The sequence below is a fragment of the Syzygium oleosum genome, unplaced genomic scaffold (genome assembly GCF_021117445.2).
Source record: "Syzygium oleosum isolate NSW1041296 unplaced genomic scaffold, Sole_v2.1 Sole_v2.38, whole genome shotgun sequence".
NCBI classification, from domain to species: domain Eukaryota; kingdom Viridiplantae; phylum Streptophyta; class Magnoliopsida; order Myrtales; family Myrtaceae; genus Syzygium; species Syzygium oleosum.
In genome coordinates this window covers 849,036-868,083 of record NW_026607522.1, presented here as the reverse complement: position 1 = coordinate 868,083, position 19,048 = coordinate 849,036, and the positions used below count along the sequence as shown (strand labels likewise).

General features: G+C 38.7%; 2 protein-coding genes and 1 long non-coding RNA gene across 4 annotated transcripts; all 3 read right to left on the bottom strand.

Moving 5' to 3' along the window:
* Window positions 1–893: 893 nt before the first annotated feature.
* Window positions 894–2,632, bottom strand: LOC130135876 (uncharacterized). Its single transcript, XR_008815055.1, has 3 exons — window positions 1,853–2,632; window positions 1,621–1,727; window positions 894–1,530 (listed from the first exon to the last, which is right to left on the bottom strand). It is a non-coding gene; the product is annotated as an uncharacterized LOC130135876 (long non-coding RNA).
* Window positions 2,633–3,500: 868 nt separating this feature from the next.
* Window positions 3,501–8,003, bottom strand: LOC130135873 (putative disease resistance protein At4g19050). The gene is made up of 5 exons (XM_056305697.1): window positions 6,370–8,003; window positions 5,305–5,568; window positions 5,074–5,216; window positions 4,802–4,965; window positions 3,501–4,719 (listed from the first exon to the last, which is right to left on the bottom strand). The coding sequence occupies exon 1, from the start codon at window positions 7,830–7,832 to the stop codon at window positions 6,501–6,503; it is 1,332 nt and encodes a 443-aa protein (XP_056161672.1). The 5' UTR covers window positions 7,833–8,003; the 3' UTR covers window positions 3,501–4,719; window positions 4,802–4,965; window positions 5,074–5,216; window positions 5,305–5,568; window positions 6,370–6,500.
* A 195-nt stretch (window positions 8,004–8,198) lies between these two features.
* LOC130135872 (putative disease resistance protein RGA4) lies at window positions 8,199–15,429 on the bottom strand. 2 transcript variants are annotated; one of them, XM_056305695.1, is made up of 3 exons: window positions 15,193–15,429; window positions 10,544–10,590; window positions 8,200–10,146 (listed from the first exon to the last, which is right to left on the bottom strand). In XM_056305695.1, exon 3 carries the CDS (start codon window positions 10,133–10,135, stop codon window positions 8,297–8,299), a length of 1,839 nt encoding a protein of 612 aa, XP_056161670.1. In that variant the 5' UTR covers window positions 10,136–10,146; window positions 10,544–10,590; window positions 15,193–15,429; the 3' UTR covers window positions 8,200–8,296. The 2 variants fall into 2 exon arrangements, with proteins under 2 accessions (XP_056161671.1, XP_056161670.1); XM_056305696.1 differs by lacking the exon at window positions 10,544–10,590 and having other exon boundaries at window positions 8,199–10,146.
* Between the last annotated feature and the right edge of the window lie 3,619 nt (window positions 15,430–19,048).

The following is a 19,048-nucleotide window of genomic DNA, read 5'->3' as shown; positions in this document are numbered from 1 at the left end:
TCACCGGTGGGCGCCACCACCCCACCATCACCGGAGAGGGCCAGTGGGGGTTGCCAAGGCCTTGGCGATGGTTGGAAATAACACCTGCATCAAGAAGATGGATTGCGACTCTCTTGCTTGCAAAGAAGTGCTTGATTGGTCCGATGAAGTGGTCGCAACGGCGCGATCCGAGGCTTTTAGTGGCCAGAGATCGGATCGGGGAACCCAAGTACCATTTCTGGCGGGACATGATTCTCAGGTTTGCTTGTCACTTCGGCCTCCTCATCATCAAACCTTCTCAGGTTCGTTCAATCGCGTCGTTTGAGGCTTTCTAGCCCGAGGGAAAATCTCATTTTGCCATGCTTCCTCTGTTTGGGTTTTTGGGATTGCTTGACTGGAATTAATGTCTTTTTTTTGTCAATCGATGATTATATGGTTTGAGATGATTTCCTTCGAGATGAGAAAAATGGATGAAACATACTAAAGGCGTCGTAACAACGGCTATAAACATCGTCACAAGTTCTAAACCTTTTAGCTTGTTCTGTAACTGAGTTTTACTGGGTCCTCAGTTTCTGACCCGTTGCAAGTGCAACAAGTCGAAAATCAGTAAGTTACGATGGAAATCGCCTTGATTATGATGCATTGCCTCTAAGCTTACGACTGATCGCAAGCGCCACACTTCAAAAACGATAAAGTAGCGACGGAAATGCCCCTTGGCCATGCGCATTTGCTTCCGGCTTATGATCTATTTTGAGCGCTGTACTCTGAAAATCAGTAAGTGACAACCAAAAAAAGGCCTTCTTCGAGATCTATTTGCGCTAAGTTAACGACTTTTTACAATGCACCAATCCATGGTCTTTGGTTCTGGGGACATGTGGAAGTGTCATTTCAAATTTTGACAATCATGACAAGTCGTAAATTCAATTATGCATATTCATAATACTAGAATAAATGTGTCATAACAACAGATTATTTACGTTGTAACAAGTTGTTAACCCTATTAGCTTGTCCATCCGTTCCTGAAGCTCCAGACATTCGTCCTGCACTTTGGCGACGATCGTTGAAGTTCCAGTTTCGCCTAAAAACCAATGTCGCAGGGGTGAGGCCGAGTGTCCCTTTTTTTTTTCCTTCGTCGTGCTCCTTTTCTCATCTTCTGCCAGCAAAAGACTCCACGGCAGCGCTTCCTCCTAGCGTACCTGTACCCGGTAACACTGGTACATACAACGACACCCCTCGGAATTGTCAAATCTGCCTTGGACAGCCCCACAGTATACTGCTCTGTGATGCTCCGTGTTCGTGATTGATGTTGTCGTTTTCTTATTCGTCGCTAAACCTGAACTGGAGTTGGACCGGAATCAGCTCGGCGGAGTTTCAATTTGCACGGTTTGGACCCTGTACCCTTGGCCACAACCACATTTACCAGGTCGTATCTTCCCCAATTAATCTCTAAATGTGATCCCGATTCATTCTAGATTTGCTCTGTTTTGCCGCAAACGAGATTGACCGTTTCTTCGGTCCCGCAGTAGGGTGTTTTCTTGTTCAATCCCATACCTAATATGAACATTTAGCAAAAGCCATAAGCTTGTCTATTTCAAAAATTTCTAATTCACAATAGAGAACTCATGCTTTTGGATTGCCCACCATGAAACTTCATTGATAACCTTTGGGTTACTGAAAATTTCAGCAACGCCGGCACGTTTGTTCGCTGGGATCAGCTCGCCAGCTGGTGTGTATAAATTGCAAATAACCTACAGACGAACAATAATACTTCTTAAACTAATTGAAACGTCCTTTCTTGTTTGATCAACCTGTTCAGATGATCTGATGGATGAACAATTTTTGACAACATAATACTTATTTCGTGGATGATTACCATGCTATTGTTGCTGCCTCAGAAAGGATCCTTGAAAATTGCTCGAGGGTTGTTAAAAAATCAAGAACTTGATGGAATGATGTGAAGGTAAATATAGTAAGAGAGTTTTTGGTTTATGTCATCTTACGATTAGATCACTTCACTATCCTCCCCTGGAGCTTGACCAGTACTTGATCCATACTCAACAGCTCTAGGGATCATCTGATTATTCATGAATCAATATATTAGTAGCATGTAGCATGTAAAAAGAAGAACCCTACATATTTTATTGTTGCTATTCATACCCTTGATGTGCTGTGCAAATCTATACCAGAAACTCCGATCCTGACTCATAGTTAGACTAACGTCAAAATGTGAAATAAGGTTCGCTAATGCAAAAATTGAAAGAAAAAAAGAAAAGGTGTCAGCAGTTGAATGTGCATATAACATATGACATACTTATTCTGATGGCATATCGAAGAAAAATGCGAACTTATAATCTCAGTACAGAATAGTTCTAGTATTTGTCATCTTTTTGTGGATCACACTAAATGGTTTTAGGCATTAAAACATACCAAATGTATTCTACAATCATCGTGTGGGTGTAGGGCGTGGCATCCGAGTTGATAAGACTCTCAAGCCTGTAATAGTATTGTTCTTGGACTTCAAAGCATACACCCTGAACTTAGAAAAGCTCTTGGTGCTTACACTCTTCTTCTGTTTTAGTGAGAGAGAAATCCATGCGTTTGCTGCCATGGGACTGGCCATCAATGAGTTCTTTGTGATCCTTGTTGGCATTATGTCGTTGGTGCCAAAATCTGCGCCATTTCTGCCTAGTTTGAAAAATAAAGTAGTGTGAGTAATAGACATATCTGTTACGAAAATTCAAATCGGCATTAGCATAAATATTACAAACAATACAAAACTGTAAAGAAATGAAATTGCAATAACAAAATCGGAATCGATACAAATGAATACCGAGGCCTGTGTTTTACACAGTTTCCTTAAAACAGATTCGTTCCCTTAAGTACGCGATTGAGGTTTCGTGAACGTCCGTCTCCCAGGATACAATGGTTGACAGCGAAGAAGAGATCACGGCACTTCCAAGCTTTCAGCGAACTTGAACAAACTCGAAAATGAACACTACCGAAAAACAGTGCAAATGCAGAGAAGTTCTGAAACAGAGGAAGAATGATTTCGATAAAAATAGAACGCAGGGGAGAGCATTTTGGGAATACGGACGATTAAATCTGCCGTTATAAAATCAATACGCATGGGAATAACGGTTGATTAAATCTGCCGCACGTTACGAAATTCGTAACAGTTTGAGTTGAAAAAAAAATAAATCAGAAGGCAAAATTGGGCTCGTCGCGAGGCCCACTTTTCGGTACACGGGATGTGTGCTCGCGCCCAAGTTTCAACTTGTCGGGCATCGGATTTGCACCCCCCTGCGCCTGCGCGCGAGGCAGAGAGTTTGTGCTATGATAGTTACCACTTCAAATAAGTGTAACTGTATATAAAGCACTCCATATCCTTCTTTCTTTTCCGATGTGGGAATAGTGTTTTTTCACTTCCCACTTCCAACTCAAGGGTGTTCTTTGAGTATCAATTTCTCATTCATTCACCCATCAATTTATCCCATATTTCCAACAATATCTACGTAAACAAAAAACCTAGGAGCTTAATTTCATGGAAGATGATTCAAACAACAAGCTCTATTTGTATGACTTGGCCTTCTGGTATGCATGAGAGTTTAGTTTTGAAATGATAAAACGAATAGACTGGGTACTTCAAAGAAAGGGTCTCTTTTGCAAGTGCGTACGCCGACAATTTCAAGTAGGAAAACTTACATTTTGAAGCATAAATAGCGAGTCTTATTGATTTCCCTAAGGATGATACCACATTCTCCTTGAAAACTTAACTAAAAATAGTGGCATAACTATACTTCTCCTTTTGGAATCATTTCAAGGTTATTCTCAGGCCTCATTCCCAAAAGTGAGCTCATGAACAAGTAAAAAACTGAGGGCAGTTACATAGTTGAAGTAAGCAGACTGCAGAGTGCAACAGTTTAAGAGATTAATGAAATTCCACCTTACCAAGGATCAATTAGCAAACATGTTATTATGATATTTCATTAGATATAATGGACGATCAACTCATGAATCTTGACAGTGCACCTAATCCTTTCCTCTCGCAATCAAAAGGCAATCACAATGAAGTAGTTTCTTCTTTCACAAACTTGGCATAATTGCAAATTACCCTTCCTAATCACTTTGGCGAAAATATCCATCAGATATCGCCATGGCAGAGCAAGACTACCGAACACCGCAATTATCACTATGAGGACTTGAAGTCACAGAACAAGAAAAATCTGATACAAGAGTGGATACAAGATAAATCGATTCCACATGAGGTCCACAACATAGACTTAAAATTGGTAGTGATTGATTTATTCATGAAAAGAAACGACAACAATGACTACTGCTTCGTTCATTCATTCTGCCTCACACACCACACATTTCTTTTGCAGACATTGTTGTCACAAAGAGATGAAGTCCACGTCAATTGTCAACCAAACAAATTGAACAGGACAACCTTGCAGTGATCAAAATGAAGAAGCCATAGATTAGACTCCCACTCTAACTGTGATAAGACCTCTTTTAATGTCAAATATTTACTCAATTGCTTAAGATGTCGCTAAAAATTGGTAAAGGATTTACCTGAGAACCTTTGCAGAATGGCTGAGAAGCAAATAAAGAATGTCAAATGCTGTCAAATGCTAACTATAAGATCACTTCTCTATCCTCCCCCGGAGCTTGATTGGTACTTGATCCATAGTAATTCCACTTTGGAAGTTCAAACGGGTGCTCAGCAGGTCTAGGGATCGCCTAATTTCAGGAATTAATAGATCAGTAGCATGTAGCGTGTAAAAAGGAAAAACATGACATATTTTATTGTTGCCAATCATACCCTTGAGTTGCTGCGCAGATCTATGTCAGAACCTCCGTTCAAGGGAAGCAAACCAGAAGCCGTTCAACAGAGAAACATTTCATCACTTCATCTATGAGAGTTTTCCAGAATTGTGCAGGCATTTTGCTCCTTGTGAAATCAAATAAGGAGATTGCACACTATATCTACAGAATGAGTCATGAGGCAGATTTAACAATCTCGGAGTTGGATGAAGAAAAGTACGAATTTTCTTCATTTTTCTTGCATGTTCGAGATTAAAGCAATGTCCAAACCTATCTGCGATCTGTCCATGTCCCCCCCTCGAATCATGTAGCGTTGATAGATAACTTTATCAACTCTGTCTGCAGGATATGAGATATCTTGTAACAGTCGTCGCCTGCATCTTTGTGGCACCTCCCCTCCAATTTTGGGCAACCTGCGATTCTTCGATGAGTACATAATAGTTCTAGTATTGTTCATCTTTTTGTGCACCACACTGAAAGGCTTTAGGCATGAAAACATACCAAATGTATTATGCAATTATTGTATCGGTGTAGGGCGTGACGTCCAAGTTGAGAAGACTCTCAAGCATGTAACAGTATTGTTCTCGGACTTCAAAGCATACACCCTGAACTAAGAAAAGCTCTTGGTGTTTCCACTCTTCTTCTGTTTTAGCAAGAGAGAAATCCATATGTTTCCTGTCATGGGACTGGCGGTCAGTGAGTTCTTTGTGATCCTTATCTGGCATTACGTCATCGGTGCAAAAATCTATCCCATTTCTGCCTAGTCTAAAAAATAAGCCAATGTGAGTGACAGACATATCTACTGAAGCAAAAAAAACCTGGGAGCTTAATCTCATGGAAGATAGTTCAAATGGCGAGCTCTATTTGTATGACCTGGCCTTCTGGCATGCACGAGAGTTTAGTTTTGAAAAGATAAAAGAATGGACTGGAATACTTCAAAGAAAGGGTCTCTTTAGCAAGTGCTAACACCTTTACCCTAAGCTTAATCTCATGAAACCGCATTTTGAAGACTAGTTTCAAGTGGGAAAAAATTGCATTTTTGAAGCATGAATAGCGAGGTCAATTGCCATGAACAATTTTACACACACCGGTTTCGATAGAGGTATAAGCTTAGAGATCGGAAGGCATAGTGTTAGCCCACTTGAATTTGATTCTAGCCCAAAAATAGAGGGATAAACTGAGATGACAAAGTACCGCTCGTGAAATACAGAGCATGATGATCCAAACCAAAATGCTATTGAAATAGCAGCCACCGACCACACATCATAATAGTTTTCGAGCTGCGTGTCCAGTTTGAGGAGCCAAATCAGCAAACTCAGCTCATCTTCGCCAGATCAAGCAATGAACCCAATCAAAAGATACAAAAACAAATTCATATGACGCCGAACAGAAGTAGTGAACTACGATCAGGAGCAAGGACAAAGCAAAGAAATTCTCTAGAGGCACCAACAATCCAAAATCAAAAAACTGTAAAAAGCATTAACGATGATGCTATACTCAGTGGCATTGTATTCGAAAATTGTTCCATGTAAAATCTGGGAAACAAGGTGCCCCCCACATATATACCTTCAGTAAGGAAAATTAGGGCTCGATCTGCCACAGTCCAAGTTGCATGTGGGGGATATGAGCGATCTTGTCCCAGTCCTCGCCTCCATCTCTCTTGCACCTCCTCTCCAATTCTGGGCATTCGTCGATGCCTAGTTGAGTAAGGACGCAAGCCTTCGCGTTCCTTCGGGAAATAACGTCAGCAAGGGGCTATCGTTGATTTCGAGCCGTTGAAGTGATTGAAGGGCCTCGATCTGCTCTGGTAATGCCTTCAAATTGGAACAATACCGAATAGAGAGATCCTCGAGATTGCTGAGCTGGAGAAGCCACCGTGGGAGAGATGCTAGTTTTGGAAGTTTTTCGAGTCTCACGGAGCGGAGACTGTGATGGAGTCCTCCATGGGAATCCAAGATGATGAGGTTGCCACTCTCGTCTTTGCATATATCCAGCTCCTCACAAAACCGAATATCGAGATCCTCGAGATTGCTGAGCTGGAGAAGCCACCGTGGGAGAGATGCTAGTTTTGGAAGTTCTTCGAGTCTCACAGAGCGGAGACTGTGATGGAGTCCTCCATGGGAATCCAAGATGATGAGGTTGCCGCTCTCGTCTTTGCATATATCCAGCTCCCGACAATCACAGATACGTAGACGCTCGAGATTGCTGAGCTGGAGAAGCCACCGTGGGAGAGATGCTAGTTTTGGAAGTCCTTTGAGTCTCACGGAGCGGAGACTGTGATGGAGTCCTCCATGGGAATCCAAGATGATGAGGTTGCTGCTCTCGTCTTTGCATATATCCAGCTCCCGACAATGCCGAATATCGAGATCCTCGAGATTGCTGAGCTGGAGAAGCCACCGTGGGAGAGATGCTAGTTTTGGAAGTCCCCAGAGTCTCACGGAGCGGAGACTGTGAAGTTCCAAGATGAGGTTGTTGCCGCCGCTGCTTTCGTCGTAATTGGATAAATGCAGCTCCTCAGAATCCGAAGAATCGAGATCCACCTGGTTGGATTGATGTCGCGTACCCAGTGGGGGTGGTGGTGGTGCTGCTTTTGAGAGGGAAGTTAACCCAGGACAAAGACAGATGGCAAGAGATTCGAGGGAGGCGAGGCCTTTCCAGCACTCCTCCGGCACACATTCTAGAGACTCCATCTCCATGATTACCAGGTGCTTCAACTTATTAAGGCCAACTATCATATTTATTAACGCTGGGTGGGCCCTAATCAGCGATAACGCCTCGAGATGCGGAGTTGGTGGGATAGCTTTTAATTTTTCACAATTGTGGATACCTAATTCCAATAGACTAGGAAATGATATTGTTGAAGTGAATGGATGATCCGATACAATGTATTCCAATTCAGTCAGACTCCAAATCTCCATAGTCTTAAGGTGAAGTAGTTGGCCTAGTGGAGGAAGACTTTTACATCCTCCACATTTGGAGAAGCATACCTCAACTAAATTTGGCAAGGAAGACACAAGATTGTCCATCATCCACCTTGGAAAGCTCTCACCTTTATATTCATTGATAGTCAACTCCTGCAGATTTGAGTGCGGCCTCAGTCCATCTAATAGCACTTCATCTCTATTCCCAATTACTGCATCATCAATATCAAAATCGCCCCATTTAAGTTTCAAAGATTCCAGTGAATGCTTCCCTATCAAGTTCGCGCCTCTGGATTCGCTCTACTGCATCCGTCACGCTTCCCAAATTCTCAATGCAAAAGCTTCCTCGGATGTTATTAAGCTCTTTTAGCTCCCCAAGTTCACAACCATTCTTAGCAAGAGCTTTATCTTTAGGCAAAATGAAGCGCGTTAGCCTACTTAGAGAACTCAACTGACCTAGTCCACGTGGCGCATAACTAAGTTCCTCACAACCATCTATGTATAGATTTCGAAGGCTGACTAACTTTCTTATACCCTTCGGCAATTCTTCAAGGGCACGACAATTGTTGAGATTAAGTGTTTGCAAATTCTGCAGTCTCGTAATGGAGTCCGGAAGTCTTTTTTAGTTTATGAGTGCCAGAGAGGTCGAGATACGTGAGATGCTTCAACTTACAAATGGACCTTGGCACCTTCTCTACATATGTGGTATGCAGATCCAAGACGCGCAACCTCTTGAAACTTTGAATGAGTTGGCGTAAATCTACTTCACTTATTGGTCGTCGCATAAGAGAGAGATATGTTCTCAGGGGACTTGCTTTCAAGTGTGAGATTGGAAGATCACCGACACATAGATGACGTGCTCTTTCATTTATGGATTTTGTGTCATCGAATGCCACCCCACACTCATTCCCTGCAACTACGCAGGCTAGATCATGCATCAAATCATGCATCTTGCAAGTCTCCTTGTATTCTTGAAAGTCTTGGAAGAAGTTGCTCCTAAGTAGATCCATGAAATATCCATGAGCAATGTCTTCTAAATGTTGACTTCTATTCGATGGCCGGATAAATCCTTCAGCCACCCAAAGATTGACCAAAGTCTGCTTCTTTATCTCATAATCTTTGGGAAACAGTGAACAGAACGCGAAACATTGTTTCAAATGTGAAGGAAGATAGTCATAACTTAGCCTCAAAACAGATGTTATTTTGTCTGCCCTTTGAGACACATCTGGGAGCTCATAATCTTTGAAAGTTAACCATTCGAGTTTAGTTTTCTTAAAGGATAGTAAAGTCCCAACAGTTCGAACCACCAATGGAACCCCAGAGCACTTTCTAACTATCTCTTTGGCAATATCTAGCATTTCAGGATCTTGCACCTCCTCTTCTTTTCGATAAGCCATTTGCATTAATAAATCAAGAGATAAGCTGTCAGATAAGCCCCCAAGATGATGAGATTGAGCAGCATCAGTGATCGTCGCAATCGATGGAAGGCGTGTAGTTATAAGGATCTTGCTTCCTCTAGCACCTCCCACCAGTAATCTTTTCAAGCTCAACCAATTTTCTGGTTCTTCATTCCACAAGTCATCTAAAACTAAGAGATATCTCTTTCCATCAATTTCTTTCCTCAGTTCACTTTGCAGCTGTTCCATTGCATCTTCGCTGGGTGCTTTCTTCTTTGCACAAGCTATGATATTTGTGACTATTTTTTTCACGTCAAAGTCATTGGAGACACAGACCCACATTTTCAAGTGAAAGTGTTTACTTACCATCTCATCATTATATATAAATTGAGCAAGTGCCGTTTTTCCAAGCCCACCAATACCAACTATTGGAAGGATGGAGACGTTCTCTTTCATGTTTGAATCCAATAGAAATTTTATAACCGCCGTTTTGTCATCGTCTCTGCCTTTAATATCTCCCTCACTTATGAACGAATGCGTCTCTTCTCTTTTCCTCCACTGTCTCTCTACTCGTGAATCCACGGAGCGATCATCCAAGTGGAATTTCCTATCAGCCTTAATGGCTTCTATTTTCTCCCTCACTGCTCTTACTTTGTTACTCATCTTCAGTTTAAAAGCAAGCTGGTTTGAACTTGAGAAAAATGTTCTTACCTCCTTCATCATCTCATTATGGCCACTCAGTTCTCGTCGCACAGCTTCTATGTTGAATTCTTCAAGCACATCCTGCGCATCATAGAAAGCATCTTTCAATTTGTCAAGCCAAACTTTGATTTGGCGACTCCGGTGGTATTGCTCCTCTGCATCCTCTAGTACAGCATGAAGCGTGGAGACAGTTTCCTTGAGTATCTCGAGTTCATGCTTGACACCCCATAACTTTCCAACCTTTTCTAGTGCTTTAGGAACCAGATAATCAACGATATTTCCAGCAATACCAAGGATGACAGCTTCCGCCATTTTTGTTCTCTCTGTGGATCATAAGATATTAGTCCAGTCGTTCTTGACGCTAGAGACTTCTCACAACATGGATAACAAGTTTCAATTGACGCTCACCTAAGATTGGCAAATCGAGAGATCCTGACAAATCTAATCATTAGCTTCTATGACCGACTTTAGTTGTTGAAGATAGGAATTTAACAATCCACCCATAATGCACGATGAAGCCTAAATCTATAATGCATATGGGACCCACCGAAATCAGGTCCTAGTGGTTTGTCTAAGATTTTTCATGCTTTTAGCGTTTACTCTTCTATTATGCTTGCAAAGGCAAGGAAAATGCTGGCGGAAATAAATCTCTAATTCTATAGTTTATAAAAGCAATAAACCGATGCATGTACGGTGAAAATAACTTAAGAGCATAATTACCAGGAGTACGGGTGATATTGAAGGACCGTATTTGACAGCAGCAAAGCCTGAATGAAATGCAAGCAACAAGATTAGAAGCAATGAAGAAGGGGGTTTCTTGAGTAGCTGCCTGCATTCGTCATCATCGCACATTTAAAGGGAGAAAGAAAAGGGGAACATTCCTTTTTTATGCGGACCCAACAAGGAAACGCGGGAAATGATCCCTTTCTTGCCTTCTCAGTTATCATTAACACGTTGACCCAAAAAAATAAGCCATTGTTAACACGAGAAACGAATTTTTTTGCATTTCTTTTTTGCGGCGACATCTGTATAACAGTACTTTTAAGATTGTCCTAAAGTTATTTCTTTCATATTATATGATGCCCCCAATTCATTTTGTCTTTTGCCACCATCGAAGTATAATATAATTAAAGTTTTCTCCTTTTTCCTTTTCTATATTATAAAAATAGATATATTGATTTTAGTAATTAGATACTCTTTGTAATATTCTTTTTTTACTTACGATTCGATTGAGTATTACTCATATTTTTTTTTAAAATTTCGTTAGTGCATTTCCTGAATTCATGAAATTGGATATTGCCTTTCTTTTTCCTTTGGAATTATGCGCTAGGCTCAACGCCCATTGACAGGCATAGGCTATACCTTACTGTTCATTTTGGTATTAATTTTTCCGCTGAACATTGCGATGTTACAATTGAACAAATAATATGACTATAATTTCGAACGTTATGTTATGTATACATCTCAATTAACAATTTATTTTAGGTGATGTGGCTAGAGCATTCTAGTCATCAAGATTACTTTATCTCTGTTAACTATTGGCGTCTGACCTCGTGAATTTTGAGTGTCATGGTTCTATGTCAATACATGCACTATTTTTTCTCTCCTGTTGCATAACTGCAATGTTGTGTCAGGATTTTATTTTGACTTTAGTTGATTATCCAGTTCTCTCTAATTGAATTTACATTTGCATTGAGATATCTAGATTTAAGATTAGTGAAACTTTTCATTATACTTGTAAACTTTACGTATATTATTTTCTTTTTGTTAATTTTACTTACATTATCAAATTGTATAGTTGATTACACCTTTATGATTCAGTGGTATCTTTAGCATTACCACTGGGGTTTTATTCATGATCTCATTTTTGGAATGAAAAAGGCTATATAGATTATTAGAAACTTCTATTTGTGATAGTTTATTAAAAGACAATTAATTGCATATTTTTGCGCAAATAGTTTGACAACTATATTTCAAAGTTGAGTATTAAATTTCAATCTAATCGATCTTGACCTTGTGGGGTCTTCGGCGGAATAAATTTGTAGGTTTCTGTAGTTGTTTTTTTTTTTTGGTCGAAAGGTTTTCTGTAGTTGAAGTATTGCTTATTTGCGCTTTCCTTTGAGCTCTTTACACATTTTTTTTCCTAAATTGCAAAATGGAGGTTGAAACAATAGTTACGCCTTCTTCACTTTCAGACTCACATCTCATTATTTCGGAGGAAACTTTTGAGCATTTCTTAATGTTTCGGTCCACTTGCGAAGAGAAATGAATCTATGATCTTAATTACTTTATTCTCTGAGTTAGGAGGCAGCTCCCTTTTTGTTTTAGTAAATAATTGCAATAATGTCACGTGACAATATGAATGAGAGTTTTGATTTGAGAGGTGTAGTGTTAGCATCACAATGTAAACAAATCCATTATGCTACCTACGCATAGAACTTTCTATTTTCACATAAATAATCTCTATCCTAATGTGTACTGCATTTGTATAATTATATATACACATATATATCAATAACTAGTTAATCCTAGCTCACTCCTCAGAGTACTCGAATCAAAGAAAACTAATATTTCCTAGTTTTATAAGCTTTGTTACCAACTTTATCATACATTAAATCCATCCCAAAAATATAAAGAATGATCAGTCGTCTTTTCACAAAAAAGGTAAAGAATGAAGCCTTCAAAAAAATAGAAGTGTTCATGCAGGCATCGGATGCGAGCTCAGTGGGTCCGCATGTTTTATTTAGACTTGCGTGGATCATCAAAATGCCTATCTATAACAGGTCAAGTTGGCCATAGAAGTTGATAATTAGGTTTGTCAAGCTTTTGATTTGCTAGTTTCAAGTGAACATCAAGATTAGCTACATTATGACACACATACACCTAATAAAATTAATTAGGTGAGTAGAATCCATTATCACACATTCATAGAATACAAATGTGTAAAAGTGCAACATGAGCTTTTGCTAATTACTAAACGTTTAAAGATAAAACTCATGCAAAGCATAGGCAAGAACACTATTTTTTGCTTGTGAAGTTGACATTTGTTTTAATGGTTAGGAGGCAGGTGACATGACAATGCAAGTTCCTCAAAATAATATTCCTGAATGAACATATAAACAAGCATGAAATGGGACCAAATAAAGAAAGGAAAAACATAGTAAGATTAGTTTAAAATTAGAAGAAGCGCATCTTAGTTTTAATAAAAGAATGAATATCGAAAAGTATATTAAAATAAAACTTATTAACTTGGGTAAAGTAATATCACTTTGATTAAATAAAAAATGAATTTCAAGAGGTATATAATGATAAAAAAATTTAGCGAAACTTAGTAAAATCATACATCTCATCGTATAGAATTATAACAATTTGAGAACTTTTAGATATTGCATTGTACAATGACAATAGGATAACTATTTACCTTAAACTTTTTTCTGTAATATCAAATATCCCAAACTTGCATCCTTGTGACACATTTACTCTTTGTCAAAGTTATGTCAATGAGTACCGTTAAAAATCTACCTACATGGACGTGGAAGGTAAATAGTGTTGACATGGCGCCCATGTGGCTTAAATGAAATAAAAATGACGTTTTGATTGAAAAATCATGTGACGAAATCTTGATGGAAAGTAAATGTCACTTAGGTACATGTTTAGAGTTTTTTACGACACAAAAAAAAATTTAAAGTATATGTATCACAGTGAACATAATTTGAAATTTTGTGTAGTTTTTTTACTAATTCAAATTCCGTATCAATGTTTACGCATTGTGAAAATTGCATATGTTTAAAGACAAAATAATATAAAATGTAGACTGAGACAACATTAGAATAAACAAAAATAAAATGCAAAAATCTATTAAGACAGGCCATTAGCTATTTTGGTGATGTTCTTGAAGTCCGCTACAGGTGTCGGACCATATCATTGTCCTTTTTACGTGGTCACCTTTTACTTCTTTTCCTATTTTTCCTCTTTAAGGCGAGCAGAAAGTGCAGGGTAACCTGTTGGCGAAGCAAAGCCACAATTTTTCACGTCCGTTGGCCGACAAATTAGGTCCCAACTTACGAGTTAACACGAGACTAAAGATTTCCCAAAACATTTGGCAAGATACTTGATATCGTTAATAAGGATAACAGGAGTTGCCCCTTTTTAGCACTCCTAATCACAATAGTTGCATGTTCGGCATTTCGATGGATGCCAATTCAATTATATGTCGTTCCATTTCTTTCTAGCCCCCCCTTGCTTTGTTAGGATTTTTGAAAGAAATCGTCCGACTGTAAGTATGTACGTGGCTAGTAATTTTTATGTGGTCAGTAACTTTTTAAAAGAAATTCGACTTCCAATTTATAAATAATTACTGACTTGTTTACATGATTAGTAACGTTGGTAATCTTTCTATGATTATTCTTATCATCGCATATTAAAAAGGAGAAAAAGACAAGTTTGAACAAAACTGACGCTTCCTGCAATGCAATAGTAAATCTTAATATATTAGACTAAAATTTTACATGAGGTTTGTAACTTATTCATGGGACGAGTAAGTTTCTGCCTTAAAAACGTAATAACCGCCGACCCTGTTTAATTGGAAAAATTATAGGTATTGGCAAACAGTAATCAACCGTCCCACGTGGTCTAAAAAGTGAAAATTAAAGTTTCATTTTTCTCAGCATATGCAAATTAAAATTTCTCCCGAAGGCGGCTAAAGAACAAACGATCTCAGCTTTTTTCTGATGATGCCCATTTTCCAAGTTTCCCAGTGCACGTTCACATGCATGCCCCAATTGTTTAGTAGTGACATCGAGTAGTAAGTGCATCGGGATTTGGATCTTGAGAAGATAGAAAATTGTTATAGCTGTATGGGCAACTTTAGCATCTAACTTCACACGGTAAAAAGAAAAATTATGTTCATGAATCTCTGCTTTTACGTGAATGAAACAAGGAAGAAAAAGATTATGAAGTATACATTGTGAATGAAGTAGTATGAAACCTTTTGTGTGCAAAAAAGAAATTATATTTTGGTACTGAAGTACCAATTTGCGTTGGGATAATAAAAGCAAGCTGATGAGGATGCTTTTCAATTTAAATTTTCATGTGTGAAAGGTAAAACAGTTCTTGAAGTTGGCTAATCTTCTCTTTAGAATTCTATTAAGAATAGGAATTCGGGACAGTTATATGTTTTTATTTGCCCGATTTGGAGAAGGCTAAATAGCCTAAACATGTAAATCTTGAGGACCATGTTTACACCCATATAAGTCATATCTCTAAATCCAAATAGAAGACGTTGATAGTTTCCGTAAGCATTCTTTGTTTCATCAGGCTATTCATCTTCAGAAAAGCTCTCTGATTAGTTGCTATGAGAAAGAACGAACCTGGCTAATAGTGGGCTGATCGACAGCTGACCAACAAAGGCGAGGCCACAACCGGCAAAATCAAGAGAGGAGGACAGGAGACGGCGTCGGCAAGACCAAGAGAGAGAAATGAGATGAGACGGCGTCGGCAAGACTCCAGAAAGAGAGAAATCCAGGGCACTGCTAGGGAAAGTCAAGAGACTAGAGAGTCTATGAGAGAGGCTAGCAATGAGAGTGAGAACCAAAAGAAAGTAGCAAGGGTCTTAAATATAAAAGATTTAGCATTGTTTTGAACTGTTCCAAACCAGTTTTCCCTAAGGCTGGTTCCCAGAATGTTTACATTAGAGCTGACCAGTTCTCGTGTGAAATAGTGTAGAATCGGGCGAGTTCGATATAGTTCCGAATTGAATCGACCGGGTTGCTCACCCTTAAAAAAATGTGACATTTGAGTTCTAACAACAAACATTATATGGCTAATCCCTCGATTAGCGAAAGGGAAGGACCATCACGAAGCACAGAGTTCCTTTTGTCTAAATAAATTAGATAGCCCATTATATGAAATGAAAAGCCAATCATACAATACGTTTGGTCAATTGGCATAATTTAATATCACGTCTATTATCAAACATAATATTATTTATAATAGTTGAGATTACATGGAGATTTTACATACTACATATTAAAAGTTAAATGTGAAAGACTTGTAGTAGTCATTATATTTCATAGAGGATGTGGTAGGAGAGGTAAGTCTTCTTTGCAACTCTCCCAGCAAGATGTAATGCTTCTTTTACCTTACCAACAATATGTTTTAGGACATTCACTTCAATTATGGTGGTGTTGCTGTTCATCCACGTATGGTGTCTCTTTGGTGCATTTCTTCGTTTCACACCTCTTGACTCTGTGTGTTGTCATTTTGCTTTACAAAAACAAGAGAGTTACGGGAAGGTTCAACGAAAGATCCTGACCAACCGGTCAACCCGCGGGTGGCGAAGGTGATTCGACAGTTCCCACAAAAACGAAACCAACCGGTTGCTGAAGTTCCAGCCCAAAACCAACCTCGCCTGTGCACTGCTCTCTAAAGTAAGCCCGAATTTTTGTCTGCAAGTGTTGGGCGCTAATTAGTCCGCACAATTTACGTAATATATATAACTTTTTTTTATAATTTTTGTCATGGTGGGAAAGTGAAAAAGTTGTGTGCGCTCCTGCTATACGAATGCCCTCACTTTTCATATCTAAGTAAAAGAAAGAACGACATATACCAACTATTCAAATTAATAGAACAAAAAACCAAAAAAGTTGCACGTAACGAGTATTATACAAAGTCCTCGGCAAAAGTATCTTTAAAGTGGGGCCGAGGCCCGAGATCACAATTTAGGGTGGAGATTTTATTGGCACGTGGCAAATTTAGAGCAGATAACATGTACAAAAATAGATAGGATGAGTTCAGTGGTGTACAAAGTCATACTGCTACACATGACTGAAATGGCCAGAAAGCAACAGAACTCCACAGTGGTCACCTATTAATTATATTGGGACAACATGTACCGACACATATAGGATAGGAACGGTGGACTTGGTTCCCACGACTATACCACTAAAGGCCTAACTAGCGGGGTCCACGCCTATGATGCCCAACTGCCATCTACGACAAAAGTCTGACAGAAGAGGAAGCATAATAATTGCCATAGCCAAAAGGTGACTTAACTCGATCATGGTTAATTATTAACCATCATCTTGTTCTTTTGTTTTTGTTTTTGTTTTTTTTTTTCTGTTCCGCATCTTTGTTCCTTCTCCGCATTTTAGAGAGTGACCACGCGCTTTTGAAACTCTAGAAATTAATAATTAGATTGTGACTTATTAATCGTCCTCATTAATAAATAAGCTTTCTTTTAGTCGATTCCAACACGATGATACCAAAATAGTAAAAGATGAATGGATGGGCTTCAGCAGCTGAGTAACGCATGATCTCGATAATCCATTCTGGGTACTCCAAAATTAATACATATGTAATAAATTTATTCCAAATTAATTTTTTATCACCAAAAATCCCCAAACTAGCACATCTGCGACAATTTTGTCCTCGACTAATTTTTTGATCACCAAAAACCCCCCAAACTGATATATTTATGATAAATTTACACTCCATTAAATTAGATTAATAACATGAAAAATCATAAACTGGTACACCCGTTACAAATAAATGATAAAACCCCAAATAGAAACACCCATTAACTGTCATGTGTCATCCAATTCAAAATTTTGATAGCGAAATTTAATGGAAACTACATTTGAGATTTTTGATTGTCAAAAAATTAATTTGGAGTAAATTTATCACAGGTGTAGGAGTTTAAAATTTTTCGTAATATAAATCCAAAAGAAATGTAAAAACTTGTTCAAGGCAAGGTTAGATTAATATATATAAGATAGATGGATAGATCGATGATCAACACAACCCTTAGATATTTTGTTGAGATCTCTAAGAGCGCGAAGCCTGAAATTCACTACGGGTGATATCATTTTCTTACGATTTGATGTGTCTCTTTTTATCCTTTGTCCTTTTTTTCCTGACTTTTCTCCTTTTTTCCAAAGGCAACCATAAAAAGTGTATCAAGATAACGTGTTTGGTAAAAGCAAGGCAAAACAAAAAACAGCGTAAAAGCATCTTTTAGGTAGGGCTACGATTAGACTTTGGGGGCATGGGGGTGGAGATTCCGTTGGTACGAGACAGAATTTGGATTGGGCAACGCGTACAAAGACAGATGGGACGAGTTGGGCCCCACGGCTATGCACGACTGGACGCCTCCCTAAATAGGGTTGGGTTGTGTGTATGAATGAAGTCGTACTGCCATATGCAACTTGAGGAAAGCATAATAATTGCCACGCGACAGACATGGCCAAAAAAGCAAGTTAACTCGACCATGGTCACCTATCAACTCCATTATTTTCTTTTTTCTTATTTTTTTTTCTTGCGCCACCGTTGTCTCTTTCTTCCTCTTCTGCGTTTTTAGAGAGATGTTGAGAAACCTGCAGCTTTTGAAACTCCAGATATAAAAAATCAAATGTCGATTTATTAATTGTCCCTCGTTAATGGCCCATTGCCCAATTTATTACCTGAAACTTAATACAGGCACCCTGCCACTATCACTTTCCAATGATATGTTTCACAACTATCACTTCGATTATGATGGTTTTGCTGTTCATCCACCTTTGGTATCTCTCTAATGCATTTCCTCTTCTTTTTTTTTTTTCATTTCGGAAACAAGAGTGTTTTAGGAAGGTTATTTGTCAGTTCCCACAAAACCAATCGGTTGCTGAAATTGCATCCCAAACCATACGTCGTCTCTCTCAAAAGATGTGAATTTTCTTTGTCAAGACAAACCGGCAGATGGATATCTTTGCATTGTTCTTCGAAGCCCGACTTTTTATCGGGAGGTGTTCGGCGCTTCTCAGTCACACAGTTTTCATAATATATGTTTTGTCGCGTCCTTTCGTATATGATTTCTTTTATAATTTAATGTATGCTTTTGTTGAATACGTGTCCTTATGTTTCATGCGTCATTATCTCATAGAGCATCTAAGTCAAAGAAAGAATGATTTGTATAAATCAACTATTCAATTTAATAAAATAAAGAGAAAAAAAAAATCAAAAAGGTTACATAATACAAAGAGAGATGGGACGAGTACAGTGGAGCTGAGCCCCACGGATATTCATTGAGGCTTTGTATGAAGACGTACTGGGATCTACATCATGAAGCGTAATAATTGCCATGTGACCGGCTTGACCAAAAAGCAAACTAACTCAATCATGGTTAATTATTAATCGTCACTTTGCTCTACTTTTATTTTTTTTATTGGCTCCGCGTCACGTCTGTCTACT

Excerpts from the sequence above, each read along its gene's own strand:
- LOC130135872 (XM_056305696.1), bottom strand. The coding sequence starts at position 10,135 with ATGGCGGAAGCTGTCATCCTTGGTATTGCTGGAAATATCGTTGATTAT.
- LOC130135873 (XM_056305697.1), bottom strand. The coding sequence starts at position 7,832 with ATGATGGACAATCTTGTGTCTTCCTTGCCAAATTTAGTTGAGGTATGC.